Consider the following 17,435-nt stretch of genomic DNA (forward strand, 5'->3'; position numbering starts at 1 on the left):
ATCTGGTTCGGGAAGTTGATCGATTGAGTCGCAGAAGTCTTTTGCTGAAGTACCATGGCAGGTGAGAGGTACTCACACTCAGCCAACTGGCATGATGATAATTGAAGTCACCACATATGAAGAGGAGAGTTCGGATGAGAGGATAGAAGATGGTCCATGTTTTCTGATAGTGAGGTGTAAATGGAGTCATCACTGTTTGGTGGACGGTACAACACACACACAAAAACATGAGGTGGGAGTGGAGGGAAGCTGTAGCCAGAGGTATTCCTGGGGGTGTGGGGGAGTGAGGGCAGTGCATGGAGAGTGAGGAATAGAGTCTTTGATGAAGAGAGCAACTCCTCTACCAGGACGAGGCTCAGGTCTGTCATACCGGAGGAGGGAGTAACCAGGAAGAGATACTTGGCAGTCAGATATATCTTGAGGGAGGAAAGTTTCTGTTGGGCAGATGAAATCTGGTTTGTCAGTGGCAACCTGTATGGAAGGATCTGTCAGGTTTGAGCGAAGTCCCCGTACGTTTGAGGTCCACACTGTTAAGTAAGAGGGAGGGGAGGAGGCTTTGGGTGCAGGGGAGGGAAGGATGAGGGAGGAGGGGCGGAGGGGGGGTAAGGAGAGTTGTTGAAAGAGTGTAGGGGATTGCAGAAGAGCTTGGGGTGAGGGTCGGGTGAGGAGGAGAAAAGGCTCTGTGGTGCTGGGTTGAGGTACAGTGGGGAGTAATGAGAGGGACAGAAGGCGGTTGAGGATTTTAGGAGGTTGAGTGATGAGATGGAGGAGAAGGGGGATTGGAAGAAGGCAGCTTTGTGGATGTGAGGGGTCAACTTTGAGAAGGGTGAGTGGGGAGAGTTGAGGGAGAATGGTGAGGGGAGAGTTTTTGAGAAAGGTGAGGGGAAAGAGTGTGATGGTTGCTGTGAGAAGGAGGGGTGAGAGGGGTGAATTGGTACTGAAGTTGGAAAAAAAGTACAACTGATGGAAAACAAACATGCATTGCAAACTGGGTTTAAATTTTTTTTTTTTTAGTTCAGAGATTTGACTAATATAAATACATTACTTGAGGGATGCAACAAAGGCAAATTAAGAGAATGGAGAGAAGAAACGTTCTAACAGTTGGATTTTTTACAGAAAGGAATGAAGGAAAGGCCGAATTGAGAGCAGTCTGTTGAATTAGAAAAAGAGTAGTGAACTATGATACAGTATTGAGAACCACGCGTGTGAAAGAGGAAGTTGAAGCATTACAAGAGACCGTTTATTATTATTCTTTTTGATAAAGATTGCATACGATTCGATAATGAAAAATCGTGAGGTGAATTTGGATTGGCAAACGCAGGGGGTAGAAACACTTCCAGCAGAAACACGTGGTTATGGGAAGTGTATAGTTAAAAGTTAATTTTTTTTATTATTTTATTTTTAAGAAGGATTACGTAAGATTCGGAAAAGGAAAGGTTGAAGTAAAATCGTGGAGGTGTATGGTGAATTTGGAAATGCAGAGTGAAGCTGCTGGATGACACACACACACACACACACACACACACACACACACACACACACACACACACACACACACACACACACACACACACACACACGGTTTTGGGAGGTGTATAGTTAGAAAGGATACAAGGGGGAAAAAATGATAGATTTTTGAAGATTAGGTAACATTAGGGAGTGGAAGGTTGGAGGAAGAAATCGTGAAGGTAATGGTGAGTGGGTCAGCTCAAATAGAAGGAAGATGGTTGGAGGAGGAAGAAGAAGGAGAAGAAGGATCAGTACTTATGGGTATGGAGGGAGAAACGGTTTTTGTTGTTTTTTTTAATTTTAAGACAAGGAACAGAGGGTGTCGTTGGGAGGGATAGATGGAGGGCAGTAGGAAAAGTGGGGGAAATATGGACTGATGGTGATAGGGAGAAAATACAAATAAAAATGATCATTCACCCAGTAGAGAAAGACAAGTAGGCCTCAAGGAAACCCGATAAGACAAGATCGACGAAAACTCGCAAAATAGCACAATTTTTGAAACAAAACCGTACTAAGAACACACAGTAAACATGTAAGAAAGAAAATAAAGTTAAAACGTCACAAATAATGACCGGAAACTTAAGTTTGAGAAAGTCCACAGAGACTCCTGAGAGAACTAGCCGTAGCCTAAAAATCCGGAACATTGATCAAGGAACTTTACGCCATGCAGTCTTGAGAAAAAGGACATGGAAGGGTTTTTTTTAACTCTTGCTTTGCGTTTCCGAGCATGATCTATATTCCCTGTGAGCCGCCATTTTGTCTGAACCAAAAGAATCCCAAACGCCGAGAGCACGAACGGAAAATTTAATTGATTATATCATATTTTGTCCAAGTACTGCAAAAATGGAGTTTTTTTTGGAAGTGCCAACCATATGATTTGTGTTCTCCAGTATACAATTCAACTGAAATATAATAAAAGGTTTTTTAAAAGGCTGCAGAATATTTTTTTTTCAGAAGTTTACCACAATTGGTGCACCATCGTTTATGCCACATTATTTTCCATGTTACACTAGTTCTTCATGCCTGTTAAATGTGTTCTTAATGACATCCTTATAAACAGTAAGTTCCCTGTTTGGAATGATTTAAAATTTTGTTTGACTGCCAGGCCAGTAGACAGAGTTAAAAAAAAAAATCACCTAACTCCTCTCTGCACATGCGTACTCAGGACAACATTCCTTACAATTTGCCAAATTCAGAGCCAAAGTACTACTAAACTGCAGGTTCGTGTTCCAATTAATGTTCTACATTGTTCAAAATATAAAATTCAATTGATATTAAATACCTCCTTGATCATAGACAGACGTCTAAAGATGGACAGAGTGAACCAATTGCTTAACCCCACTTTGCTTCGCACGCATGGGGTAAAAGACAAACAACTGAATCGCTCATATTTTAATTTTGAAAAACAAAAAGTGTAAAATTGGAAAACAAACATTGAATGAAATGGTCAATAAATGAGGGGGGGGGGGAACAACAAAACTCTTCATATATACATGGAAGAAAAATTGTGGAGAGAACAAATAACATCATTTGATTAAGGCAGCTTTGTCATGCTCTTCATACCTTTCTCATCCGGTGAAATCTTCTGTGCTGTGCACAGGTCATCCTGATGAGCACAAAACAACCAGTAAGAAGTTTTTCTTTTTTGAAATACTACATAGTTTTGATCGTATCCTGCCTATGGACGACATGTAAACAGTTATTGCAGCAAAATGCCTTCGTTCAAACTGCTGCGAAATTTATAAATCTGTTGTGTGAGTGCTAAAAAATAAGCTTTTTATTAAATGTAGGGAAGAATAAAAAAATAAAATTACCAGGGCTTTCGTAAACTCCTTCAATGCTTGCAATGCCTGTGCCCTGCGAAACATCGCTTTGGTATTCCTGCTGTCAATTCTCAAAGCCTATAGTGCAAAGTAGTCGGAACAGAAAACTGGATTACAGATCTTCAAGGATGCAATTATTTGGTTGGTAATATCCATCTTCCAAGATCATCCTCACCTGATTGCATTCCTCGATAGCAGCTGACCAGTTCTTCAGTTGAAGTTTGCAGGCTGCAGTATTTAAATGTAACGGCAGTGCAGTGCTGTCGAGTCGCCTGACCTGCCCTGCATCAATGCTGCAAGCTTCTTGGGAAGCATTCACATAGCTACAGGCCACATGTACACACACACAATGGCTGCAGAATTAAATACATAAGACATGACGTTATTTTATTGTTTTCACAAAAGTCTATCTTTTTGTTACGTATGGAAATATTGCAGAATTTCTCATCACCCCCCACCAGGTATAAAGTATGCATTTTAACTTTGCATCCATAAATTAACTACAATGGCAGCCTTTGCAATTACTGAATATTAAAACAACCCAAAATCACTTTATTTACGAGCCTCGACCAGGAGTGTTGTCAAGATAGATGTAAACCTGTATTTTAAAAGTGATAATGATTTGCTCACCATCGACTGATATTATTGGCAATGTTCAAAGTACAGTATATGAGCTTACAAATGTAAGTATATTCTTAAAGTTATGTATGTTGTTATGCGCTGGATTGCCACTGCAGAATTCTACTATAGAATACATGACACAATGGGAGCAAGAGGAAGAAGTGTGACTGACGTTTGTAGAAGAAATTGATGTTGAAGCTTGGGACACACAAAGACAGATGGGTTTTCTTTATAGTGTCACTAGAGTGTTATTAGAGTGCCTTTGAGGAGACACCATGGCTGGAATACTCCATTTATACATCCTGATTGGGGCTTGCACACCTTCCATTGATACTGGTCGCTTCTCCAGCTTGGTCTGTCATGTGGTTCAGATTCAACGTGATGCAGTACAGCAGTCTGCACGCCAAGCTTTCACAATTATTTTCATGGCACTCAGATACGAGCCCAACTTATTTGATTGATTTAGTACCATGAGCCATACACCAGTTTTCATCTCCTAATGTTCAGTTCAAGGATTACTAAAAGGGGTGGGTTGGCAATCCGACAATATAATTTTATCCCTATGCTTTTTGAAAAATAATGGTGGGGGGGGGGGGGTAATTGACTCCATCTGTCTGCCTTTCATGCTATCTCCTTAACGGTTGTGCAGAAATTCACCAAATATGGTAGTTATGATCACCAGTCACCATGTGGGAAGAAGGTGTAAGAGCATCATTTTTGGTCCCTGGGTCTCGATCAAAAGGTCAAATACCAAGGAAGTGCTATTACGGGCACATTTTCAAGGATTATTTAATGAAACTTTGTATCTGCAATCAAAATTGAAGGATGCATGAAATATGAAACTATTTTTTGGATTTGATCCCCAGTTTATGCCCCAGGGGGTGAGGATGCCACAAGGCTCAAAAAGAAGATTAATTTTTTTTTTTTTTGAACTAAAAATTTGAATTTGGGTCATTGCTGGTGGAACATTTTGCAATCTTTCAACTTTGCTTTCGGTGGTAAGTGTGAGCATTTGCGCTGGCACGTCATCGACTTTGCTCTCGTTGAAGTTGCTGTTGAATCCTGAGTGTCTTGTCGCATCATTTTACTTTAATTCAAGCCTGGTGTTGGCTCAGTGGTTAGGGTGGCAGCTTGACATCCTGGGGTCCTGAGTTCAAGCCCCGTCGGCCACTGAATTAATACACCAGGGAGTTGACTCAGCCTGTCATCCTTCCGAGGTCGGCAAAATGAGTACCAGTTCCAGTGTGTGTACTGGTAGAGGGGCACTGCATCAGCGACAGTCACGCTTCAAGAAATGATAGCTACCGTGGCAGCTAAGCTGCCATATGACCACCACCACCACTTTAATTCAAGTGTAGCCTAATGTTACAGAAAGATGCAACATGATCTTCACAGTTATCAGGTATCACGTGACCCGGCAGTGACGTTTCATGGTTTTCACTGAGTCACACCTTGGCGCTCACTGTGGAAGAATGCATGTTTCTCGTCGAACGTGACCTCAAGAATGCATCCTTTAACGAATGTGAAATTGCTTTCAAAAGGTTGCTTTGGCGTTCGATCAAAACTTTCAAAATCAGTGATATGGGAACTGGTGAAGCAGTTCAAAGAAACAGGCTGCATAAAAGTTAAAAAGCCCATGCACCAGCCAAGTGTTATGACACCAGAGAAAGTGAATGAAGTGCGGGAAAGAATGGAAGCAAGCCCGGATAAATCTGAGACGTTTCACACAACAAGCTCATTGTTCATATTCTAATGTAAGGAAGGCAGTCAAGATACTCAAACTTTACCCCGACAAAATTAATGCAGTGCATCGGTTACTGGAGCATACATTGGTAAGACTCCAGAGGATGGTAAGAGAACAAGATGGTGTTTTGGATGTTATCAATTGTGTGGATCATGTCACGTCCTTCAATAACACTAAGCTACATTTACGCAAAATGTTCTGTTCCAAACCGATATCGTTTTTAGGGTATGGGAATTATTTAGGGTTCTCAATTTTTTTTAAAAAAATTATATATATATATATATATATATATATATATATATATATATATATATATATTGCTTTCTCAAGTAACGTTACTTTGTACATATTGCTTCCTGTAACTCTTAAACTAACACATTAGTAGAATTCTGCATGTTTGCAAAGAAACTTTGTAAACATATTTTGATCACCTGTGGAAAATTATAGAAGAAAATGGTCACTTTTCACAAAATTACCATTTTTATTCAGGTAAGACATCAATTAATTTGCTTCCCCAAAAATTGTTTTCAGAGGGGAATAAATTTTTGAAATATGCCTTCAGAAAAATTCGGAGTGGAAAAACAAAAACGCATGTAAACCCGTGTTTGGGAGTGGGAGGCAGGTGGGGGCTTTCATTTAATGCTTGGTTGACCATCCTTTAAATGGATGACATGACTCATACTCCATTCTCCTTTCTGCACTGAACAAATCCACCGAAGAGTAAGAATTACACAAGTTTTGCATGTCAACACATTTACACTGCCCCTGTTGTTGTGCACTGTGGTTGCCATGATATGATGAAAGACAATCCAATGGACCACAAGGGCATTTATAATGGTATGGAAGCACGCAATCGTAAACTGAAAAACGCCAATGCTTTACTGAGCTCTTCCTCCGACTCATCATAAAAATGGCACAATATTTATGTATGCTCTGCTTCGAATCAAACAGCTGTGAAGTTGCTAACGCTTACCGCAAAGCCTTGGCATATTTGTTGTTTGCTGCACGCCAGTTTTGTGCTTTGAAGAGCTGGTTACCAACACCTTTCACCGATTCCACAACCGCCACAACCACCGCCACCTGGTAGCAGTTTTACAGTCACTTTTGCTTTTTATATCGGCAAAGAAAAATGCAATATTTTATTGTCAAAACATGTTTCTTGTGAGGTTCCAAAATAACCTGAACAATGATTAAATACCATACACTCCACCGTTTTCCCCTCCCCCAACCCACAAATGTATTCCACACATCTTCCTCTCCTACCTTCCTGCTGTTTTCCAAGAACCTTCATCCTTTTTTTTGTCCTCAATTCTTCCTTATTCAATGTACCCCTCTCTGTCCACTGTATATGTAATATGTACATGGCTCCTTTATGCCTGGTGTTGGCTAAATGGTTAACGTGGCTGGCTTAAGATCTTAGTGTCTTGAGTTTGAGACTCGCGGCCATTGAAATAACATCAAGTGGGTTGACTCAGCCCGTCATCCTTCCGCGCTTGGCAAAATGAGTACCACCTTACTGGGGTAATAAGCCGTTTGGGTAACCTGCATCGGAGCGGCGATCTGTCCATTAGGCCAAAAAAAAAAAAATGTTGCATTGGCGTAACGGGTCACTGAAAAATAGGGTAGGTCGGTCGGGATCTTTTTTTTTTTTTTCTTCCTAATAAATCCCTCCCAAAATCTCCCCCGGCTCGAGTACCACCCTTTTTGTCGGCGGGTTCTGTCCGAAACACTTCCGGGTTTTTGCGATCGCGATCGCAATCAACAAGATACTTGAAAACGATAGCAAAATAACAAAAATAGCAATAAAATAGGGTCGGCAAAAATTTTTGATAGCAAAAAAACAAAAAAAAAAAAACGTAGGGTCGGCGGAATTTTTAGGGTCGGGCGGGTTACGCCAATGCAACATTTTTTTTTTTTTGGCCTTACTCTACTCCATGCCAATGAAACTGCCTCAGCAGCTCTCTATGCACCTCATGGCACAAAAGGAATGGTATTATTACTTTATTATTACATGGCCCTTTGAATGGAAGAAATAAAGTAATATTATTGAGAATCTTAAAAAAAAATTACCATTATGAAAAGGAAAACATTCACACAGAACCAGGCAGGTGATTGCAGCGGGCAGTGAGTATCATAGGCAGGCAGCTCTCAAAGACGGAATGTCTCAGCAGCAAAGAGACAAGCCAAGCTCGAGAATGCTGCCAGACACCAAGAGATGAAGAGCCGAATGAATGCCAATCCCCAGCTCTTATTGCCTCCCCCCTCCCGTTCTCCTTTCCCTCAGCCTTTTATTCACACTCAAGATGACTATGTTGGCAACAGCAGGGTGCCAACCAATTATACACAGTGACAGCATCTCGTCCAATCCAAGTGTCATGGTCACCAAGAAGCATGGTCCAGTAGTGCACCACCTTGCTCGTCGCTAATTATGGCTGGCCATACGGAAGGGCCAGGCCCTCAACAGCAAGACACCAGAGGCTGATGCTTGCTTCTCTTCCCTCAGGGTGTGATGGGTTGGGGGAGGGGGAAACATGCTGCAGTGTGGATATGGGGAATGCCCCGAGCTTCTCTCTCACCCGGCCTTCATCCAGATCAATATTAGATCGTTAACATCGTTAACATCTTCAGTTTAAAGTTGTATGGGACTTGTCTCTTGTACGGGCCAGATAGTTATTCCTCTGCACATGTCCTCATTACACGTTCAAAGTCCAAAAAACTACACCAATACAAATGTTGCCAAGGTTTTAAATTATAACTATCGACCCCTGTACCCAATAAACGTAACAGTACATTGCCTTTTCACCACAACTGTTAACTTGGTAACCCCAGATCTTATATACATAACGAGAACGGCACTCAAAAGAACACATATCTCCACCAGGCTGAACAGTTTCTCTTTTGTATCCCACTGATAGACCAGATATGCTGACCTGAACCAAAACCTAAATCGGCTTGTTCTTGTCATCTAAACCAACTCGTTCACCAAGTTTTATCATAATCCATCCACAAATTTTTGAGAAATTGTGCTATGTATAATTTTAGTGGTGAAGAATTACTTGTAAAACAAAAACAAACTCGGGAGAGTGCAAAACCTCCGCTGCCAAACTGCTAGGTCACTCAAGTGAACCTTGTATCTTATTCATTAAATATGTCAACAGTGCTGACAGAGTTATAGTTATTTTCTCCATTGGGGGGGGGGGGGTTGGAAATCACTTAAAACATGTAGAAATGCAAAAAAAAGAAATCGAAATTTTGTTGAAAAATAAGTTGCAAAAATTTTTTTTTCCCCTAACAAAATTTTTTTGGGGGGGGGGGTTGGAAATCACTTAAAATGTGTAGCAATGCAAAAAAAATTCTCGAACAATTTTTTTTGGGGGGTAACAATTTTTGGGGGGGTTGGAAATCACTTAAAACATGTAGAAATGCAAACAAAACAAAAAAATTTCTCTAACAATTTTTTTTGGGGGGGGGGGCCAAGTCCAAAATCTAATGGCATGATCCTTGGACCATACCTAACCCCCCCCCACCAAGTTTCGTCGAAATCCGTCGAGGAGTTTTTCCGTAATACTGTTCACAAAAAAAACAAACAAACAAGCAGTCATAGACTGGTACTGACGAAATCGTTAACTTGACCTCTGACCTTGTCTAATAAAAGCTGTCTCTGGAGAAGGTAGCGACGCAAACCAGAAGTTTCTACGATGATTCTGTACCAAACCATCAAAAATCGAATGTTTTGGATGTTTGACCTCACTGTGACCTTGACCTTTGACCGATTTTGACCAAAATCTAATCAGCGCTAGCCATCACCCTTCTGAATCACCTGGTGTAATTTGACATTGGTGGTTTCTTCCGTTCTCGAGTTATCATTTTTTGGATGTTTGACCTCACTGTGACCTTGACCTTTGACCGATTTTGACCAAAATCTAATCAGCACTGGCCTTCACCCTCCTGAATCACGTGGTGTAATTTGACATTGGTAGCTTCTTCCGTTCGAGTTATCTGTACCAAACCATCAAAAATCGAATATTTGACCTCACTGTGACCTTGACTTTTGACCGATTTTGACCAAAATCTAATCAGCGCTCGCCACCACCCTCCTGAATCACGTGTTTTAATTTGACGTTGGTAGCTTCTTCCGTTCTCGAGTTATCGTGCCTACAAAAAAAAAAAAACAAACAAACAAACAAACAGAAACGGAAGGCATCAATATACTTACGAAATCTTTAGATTTCGTAAGTAACAAACAGAAAGGGGTGAAAACGGTAACCTCCGATCTTCGATGGCAGAGGTTAAAAATAATTCTCGTATCCATACCCACATCCAGATCTTCACCAAAATCAAATCAATTGTTGCTTGTCATACCTCCAACCCGTCCAAGTTTTGTCCAAATCCGTCCACAACTATTTGAAATATCGTAATATACATAGTTTTAGCCCAAACTATAAATGGTGAAGAACTTTAAAAATTATTGAATCTGGATGTATATCTTCACCAAAATTGAATCATTACCTCTGCCACCAAAGGTGAAGGAAGTTATGTTTTCACCCCTTTCTGTCTGTTTGTTACTTGGCAAAAACAAATTTTTGCCAAGTATGTTGGTCTGTAGCATTTGTCTGTCTGTTTGTCACAATTTTTGGCCACAGTTTTAAAGCTATCATTTTGAATTTTTTTTGTGTGTAGGTGACCGGCCAAGGAAGGCAACGCTAAATTTTGGTGAAGATTCGAATCTGAGAATTTTTTAAGTGATTGGGCCAAAAATGATATATAGCACAATATCTCAAAAGTTTATGGATGGATTCACACGAAACTTGGTGGAGTGCCACAAGGAAGAATTAATTCAATATCGGTGAAGCTCCGAATCCAGATCTGGATACGAGAATTATTTAATTTTTTAACTAATTCTTCACCATTGAGAGATGGGGCTAAAATGACATTGCATGATATCTCAAAGTTAAGGATGGATTCAGATGAAACTTGGTGGACAGATTGGGTGTATGACGAGGACCAATCATTTTGATTTTGGTGAAGATACGAAGCTGGATCCAGATTCGAGAATTTTTCAGGTGATTCTTCACCATTTTAAGATGGGGCCAAAAACAATATATTCAGGGGTTTCCTTAGAAGCTGGTTACCGGCGACCCGCAGCAGTCTACTCAGAGAAAAAAATGTCAAAGGTCGCCGCCTACTTACTTCAGTGCCAATTTTTCGTTTTTTATATCTTTATTTTTTTGTCACCACAAAATCTCTGCATCCCCCTGTTTTGAAATCCGAGAAATGGAATATGGTTTCCTAAATGAATGCTCGTTCATGTACACTATTATTATTATTATGTCACACACTTCAGCATACCTGCCAACTCTACCGATTTAGCCAGTAGACTACCGATTTTCGAGGCTATCTACCGGCTACCGATTTTACATGCTTCATCTACCGGTTTTTAAAATTCATGGAAATTTTTTTTTTTTAATCCGAGTTACAGAATACGATACTGTACAGTACCTTGCCGTTTACGTTTTTCCGTCTTCTATGCGCGCATCTACACCGTTACACGCGTCTGCTATCGTTAAATCTGATTATCCGCCCTTAGTTTAGTGATAGCAGACGCGCGTAACCGCCTGGTGTCGCTAGCGTCGCACGGTCGAGTGGACAACAACAAAGCCATTTTTCGCGCGGATGCTTTCACAGCAATCACAATGGACACGCCTGAAAAGAAAAAGCCACCTTTGTGGTACGACAATGTTTTCAAGGACGAGTGGACAAAAGAACATCCGTGGATCAAGGCATCGCGGAAAGGTACGAAGCACGCGTTCTGTGAGCTGTGCAGGACTGATATATCTGTGTCTCACAGTGGCTACGGAAATATTGCCACTCACATTAAAACGAACAAACACGTAAAAAATGCGAATGCTGTCAAAAGCACGCCCTTAATGAAAGTTTTTTTTATTTTTTCAAAAATTTTCCAGGGGGGGCATGCCCCTGCGTCGCGCAAAAATCTACCGATTTTTATTCCAAAAAGGTCGGCAGGTATGCTTCAGATTGCTCACTGTACTCCACCATGTGCAGTATCATCTCCCTATTAAGAACTAAGGTATGGCCCAAATGTTGCTAAAATGACTCTTTAAAAGTGCTTCGATACTCCATCTTCCAGACACCTTGGTGTGCCCAAAACCATGGCCTTAAATTAATGAACCCTGTTTAAAAGCTGCTTGAACAAACTATACAGTATAGCTGAATTTCAGTCAACCAGTCAGTCAGTCATTATGTTAATGCAACTCCATCCAGTACAGGCCTAGCCACTTGTTTTGGTGGAGTTTTCCACCCCAACAGCATGATAATATGAGAACTATTTAATGTCAGAAATCATGCTGGAATGCATCTCCAGCCATCTAGGATCTTCCGGCTTCCAGGGCCCTAAGTGGGCCCTGGCCATACAGCTGCGCCCGCTTTGCTCGCGGTGATGGTAACCTGCTACTTTTTAATGGTAGCCTCCTACTCCAAGAAATAAGGAAACCCCTGTATATTGTATGATATTTCAAAAATGTATTGGGCCAGATATGTTCTCGTGGATCAGGCATTACGTGGCGGACATATGCACTCTACCGAGTGCCCTTCTACTTTTGTCCATGTTACACACCAAACCTGTCCACGAAATTTCATCCCAATCTGTCCACAACTTAGGATATCCTGTTCACAGACAAACAAACAAACAAACAAGACGACGACGTCATACAGAGCACACTTGCAAAATCCAAAAAACATTTTACCTCAAAAATAATTGGTGGTTGAATTCAATGACCAAATATAAATCCTCTTCAAATTTCAAGTCAAATGGATGAAAATTGAGGATTTTAGAAATATCACCCAAGTTGTTGACCTCAAAAAAAATTGGCAAGTTGAATTCAGTGACCTGAAATATAAAGCCTCTTCAAATTTCAAGTCAATCAGATAAAAATTGAGGATATTAGAAATTTGGCCAATTGACCTTTTAGTCTATGTTGCCCTTTTTGCCTATGTTTACCTCAAAATTGATGTGGTTTAATTCAGTGACCTAATATGCAAATGCTCTTTTGGCCAAAGGCAAACTCAGGTCATTCCAAAAAGCCCACAAGTGTGTGTCTACTCTCAGGAGAACCAGAAAATAACTTCTCAAAAAATTCAAGTTCCATAAATTCCCAACTTCAAGGCTGACCTTTCAAACCTTCCTCAAACACCTGGTGGCACCTTGTCAAATCTGTCTTTGGAGTATGCTCCCCCTCCATCCCTTCAAACGTCACTACATGAAAGGCCAAATGTCTCGGCTCGTGAAAAGGCCAAATGTCTCAAAAGGTTGACGTTGACCTCAAAAAGAATAGGTGGTGGAGTTCAGTGACCTGTAATGCAAACGATCTTCAAATTTCAAGTCAATCGGATGAAAATTGACAATTTTAGAAATAATTAAAAAATTTGGCCGATGTTGACCTTTTGACCTATGATAACCTCAGAAGTAATAGGTGGTTGAAGTCACTTACCAGATATGCAAATCCTGTTCAAATTTCAAGTCCACCGAATGAAATTTGAGGATTTTAGAAAATTTGGTACAAATTGGCCGACGTAGACCTTTTTGGTCGACCAAATTTGTCACAGGGTCAGTGACATTAATCTGAAAATTTCAAAACAATCGGTTGAGCTGGAAGTGAGTGGACAAACAAACAAACACATACAAGGAGGCGATCAACATACTGTCAAAATGTTTTTTTTGTTTTTTTTTTCCGAGTAACAAGAAAACGGAGTGAAATCCGAGTAATCCCTTCCTTCGGCGCCTGGCGATGGCATCATACACCACCTAGATATGGAATTGGGAAGGAGCAGTGCACAAAAACCCAGCAAGAACACACTTACAGCCTTGGAAGTCTTGAGGAGAGAATGTGTACATTATTTTTTGTGTGAAGACTGATGGTAGGATGGAAGAAAGACATATTGTCTGTCATCTAACCCAACTCATCTTTGAGATATCATCCTTAAGAGGGGTCTTCGGTAGCTTTTTAGATAAGATGACGAGGTACATACGTCTCTGATGTCAATGTCCGAATCTTCTGGAAAATCTGGGTACTGATCTCCTGTACCATCATTTGGTACACTACGCCAATCCTCTCCATTCCGAAACTGGCCACAGTCACCTATAACACAGGCCTGTCCAAAAACAAGGTTGTGGTGGTTAGAAGGAGAACAAAAAGCAAAGGGGAAAGAGTGATGCAAGAGTTAAGTCACAAATGACAGCTCATTCCAATGTCAATCCGATTTTCAGTATCGAGAGCTGTTATTGCAGAAATTTAACCCTTGATGGATGGACAGAGTCATTGATATAAAACAAATTAGTCCCCATTACTGGGGCTTTAAAAACCATACCAAATCATCTGTTAGCTTGTTCGTTCGACATTCCTTTGCGTTACGACATGCTGCCTTCAGAGATTTGGGCGGAGGCAGTTAGTTTCCTTCAAACAACATGAATTCCTCTTCATAAAAGGCAAATCCGACCAAAGGCAATCTCAGGTCATTCCAAAAAGCCCACAAGTGTGTCTACTCTCAGGAGAACCAGAAAATAACTTCTGGCCAACTTCAAGGCTGACCCAATATGATTTCTTCCTCATGATTTCTCTTGGGGCAACCACACATGTCCAAGTTGGCTTGAAAAGCCAGCCACTAACTGGGCATCCTCTCCCCTTTGGGCTGGCATCCTCTCATCACATCTTGCACACCAAGGCCCTCAAAAAACCATTTGAATCCCCTACGATGAAACTGAATCTCTGGGCCTGTGGCTCTCGCATCGCAGAGAGGATGTTGGTGTCTCTGTCTTCTCCAGCCTCCTTCCTTGTTTTGCACCCTCTGTTCTTTCCATGCTCTGTTCACCCCCCCATCCTCCCCCTCCCCCCACCGGCCCTACCCCCCCCTCCACCGGCCCGACCCCCCTCCACCGGCCCGACCCCCCCTCCACCGGCCCTACCCCCCCCCAATTCTCTTTCTCCTGGTTTCTGTAAGGCGTACACAGTTTGGAACCTATTTCTGGTGAAACCCAAAATCCAAACTCACTGCTCACCTCCACTCATTTGTTCCTCTTTTCTCTCACCTGTGGAACCAACTTCCTTCATCTATCCAATCTTATTGTGTTTTCTCCACTCTCCTTTTCGTTTTTTTTGTTCCATTTCTGTTTTATTCCCGGTTTTACCTTCCTCCTCTTGCTGTGTTTAAGCTTGCATCCAGCTTGTTCACCCCAAGCAGTCAACCCCCTCCCCTTGCAATCATTCTCCCCCTCACCCATTCTTCCTCCAAGTCTAAGATTCGAAACGGAACATTGTTTATTATAGATAACTGACTGTGTGATGCCGGTTGAGGTGAGATTTGTTTGTTTTAAAAATCGATTTGTCTCAAAGTGTAACAAGTTATGAAGTTGAACTTTAACTTATGTAGAAGGGTTGCCAGGGTGCGAGAGATTTCCAGTTATTTCCGGATTATAATACACGAGCAAGTACGAGTGGTTTGTAGAGGGAGAGACTTTTGTGAATGTTCTCTCTTCGAGGATACATAAATGGGAAGGAGAGTCAGGTCAGGGTGCTGTGTCAGGGTTTTGAGTCGCTGCTTTTTGCTGTCTTGGTAATAAACTCAAGTTTGATGTTCACCCATCAGTGAGTCTGGATCAATCAAGTAAAGAACCTTTGAGGTTTTCACTCTATGTGTTCTAACTCCACTATGAGCCTCGATTCGGACAGAAAAAAAAATTGCACAACCTGATGCATCCTTAAACCCTCAATAAATATAAATGCCAAACCTGGACATGAAATAAACACAAGCGCTATTCTACAGCACTCATTGAAACCATCAATACCTGAACTGGCTTCTCCCCATCTGTGATGGTGTTTTCAAGGATTTCAACAACACCCATCCCCCGTAGAACCTGTCCAAAAACCACGTGTCGGCCATCCAAATGTGCAGTAGGGGCAACAGTGATGAAGAACTGAGAGGCATTTGTTCCAGGGCCAGAATTTGCCATGCTCAACAGGCCTGGGCGATCATGCTTTCAGCGGAATTGGGTTGGAAACATTTGGAAGGAAGAGAACATGGTACAGCACACATCAGCCTTGTTGTTGTACGAATATCTTCTCATTTGTATCAGCCATTTGCTGAAAATTCATGACACAGCAGTTAGAAGCCATTAACAATACATCTCTCGAGTGGTTTCTCTTTGCAAGTAATTATGTTGCAAATTGGTTTAAAAATAGTTGACGTAGAACATCGAACCTTGTAATAAAAATTCTCATCTTCAAATTTGTCTCCATATATGCTCTCACCACCAGTTCCATCATGGTTGGAAAAGTCACCACCTTGAATCATAAAGTTGTTGATAACTAAAAGTGGGTGGGGTGGGTGGGGGAACAATGCGGTGGTGGGAGGAGGGGTGGGTTGAATCCATCATGATGACAAAATAAAACAATAGCACCTGTCATGCGATGTGGTTTTCAATTCGTCAAATCATACCAAAGTTAGTTTTTCAAATAGTACCATCTGTCGGGTGCACGCAGTTTGTTTGGAACAATCAATTGAGTAATAACACCACATCTCTCTCCTGCAAATGAGATGACGGCACATGATGTTGTTGCCTGCAAATGACACTCAACTTTGAGATTACAATCACCACAAATCTCTCCCTATTTGAGTTCACAATCACTAGCTGAATGGACAGGCAGAAATATTCAAAGAAAGATACAGGAATGGTTTCATATGATAATTTATTGTGATCATCCCTACCTTGTTTGCATACTATTTGGCAGACCATCCCTTCCTACAATCCTTTTGCATTTTAATATATTTATTTAATTAATTGTTGAAAATATTCCCGAGTTCGGTCCCAAGGAACGTAACTACCCTTTATACACGGGTTCTGATGAGAAACATGGATTATTTAAGTCGTGCTTTGCAGGAACACAACTCTGACAACCAGAGCAAGATAGCATATGGTAATACCCCGCACTGCGTGACCCCGCTTTGCACGGATTCGCTTCGGCACGAATTGAAGCATTCAATTTTTCATTGAGAAAAAGAAAAATTTTCATCCAACAAGCGAGTGAAAAGTTAAAGTTTAAACGCATCGCCGTTGACCGTGAATGTGACTGCTGGTGTTGACATCGCTTGCAGCCAAACAGAGCACGACTCCGAACTTGTCTACTCTGAAACAATCTGCGTGCATGTTGTTGTATTCCTGCTCTGTGCACCATCACATTGGCAATTGTGCTGAAAGCCTTGATGTGAAATTGAAAGTGTTAAGGCAGATGGAGTCAGGTGTTGGAGCCACAGTGGTTGAGTGTGAATTTGGTTTATGGGAGTCGTCTGAAAGGACAATGGTAAAGAACAAAGAAAATTATTCCAGTCCGTCCAAGACTCTCGTAGTTGCTACACAATTAATGAGATCTAGCAGCAAGCAGGTTAATGGAGACGATGGAGAGACTTTTATCATCCTAGATTGAAGATATGAATCAGCATGCGATGCCTTTTAAACCAGGCAGCAATTATATTTATAATGAAGTGAAAGAGCAGTTTATATGATGAAGTCCATCTATGTTTGAAGCCCTTGTGGAAGTTTACCCTCCCAAGCAAGTATTTAAATATGGACCAAATGTGGCTTTTTTGTCAGAGAATGCCATCCATCTCGTACATCCATTTCCAAGAAAGAGCAGCACGTCTGGCTTTAAGGTAGAAAAGACCGCCTA

At 41.3% G+C, this 17,435-nt stretch overlaps 1 protein-coding gene across 2 annotated transcripts in view; it reads right to left on the minus strand.

The window, feature by feature from the left end:
• Positions 1 to 17,435, minus strand: part of PPID (peptidylprolyl isomerase D) — a 34,161-nt gene that overhangs the window by 7,426 nt on the left and 9,300 nt on the right. Inside the window, exons 3-9 of one of the 2 annotated variants that reach the window (XM_085884594.1) lie at positions 15,970 to 16,076; positions 15,557 to 15,745; positions 13,744 to 13,866; positions 6,671 to 6,777; positions 3,508 to 3,655; positions 3,324 to 3,410; positions 3,073 to 3,115 (exon numbers count right to left, since the gene is read on the minus strand). In XM_085884594.1, the coding sequence (XP_085740720.1) occupies positions 3,073 to 3,115; positions 3,324 to 3,410; positions 3,508 to 3,655; positions 6,671 to 6,777; positions 13,744 to 13,866; positions 15,557 to 15,745; positions 15,970 to 16,076 (804 nt within the window). The remainder of the gene's footprint in view (positions 1 to 3,072; positions 3,116 to 3,323; positions 3,411 to 3,507; positions 3,656 to 6,670; positions 6,778 to 13,743; positions 13,867 to 15,556; positions 15,746 to 15,969; positions 16,077 to 17,435) is intronic. The other variant, XM_085884595.1, reaches the window with a different exon arrangement.

Source organism: Eptatretus burgeri, chromosome 6 (genome assembly GCF_056783735.1).
Source record: "Eptatretus burgeri isolate ZD-2024b chromosome 6, Ebu_testis_v1, whole genome shotgun sequence".
Classification (NCBI taxonomy): domain Eukaryota; kingdom Metazoa; phylum Chordata; class Myxini; order Myxiniformes; family Myxinidae; genus Eptatretus; species Eptatretus burgeri.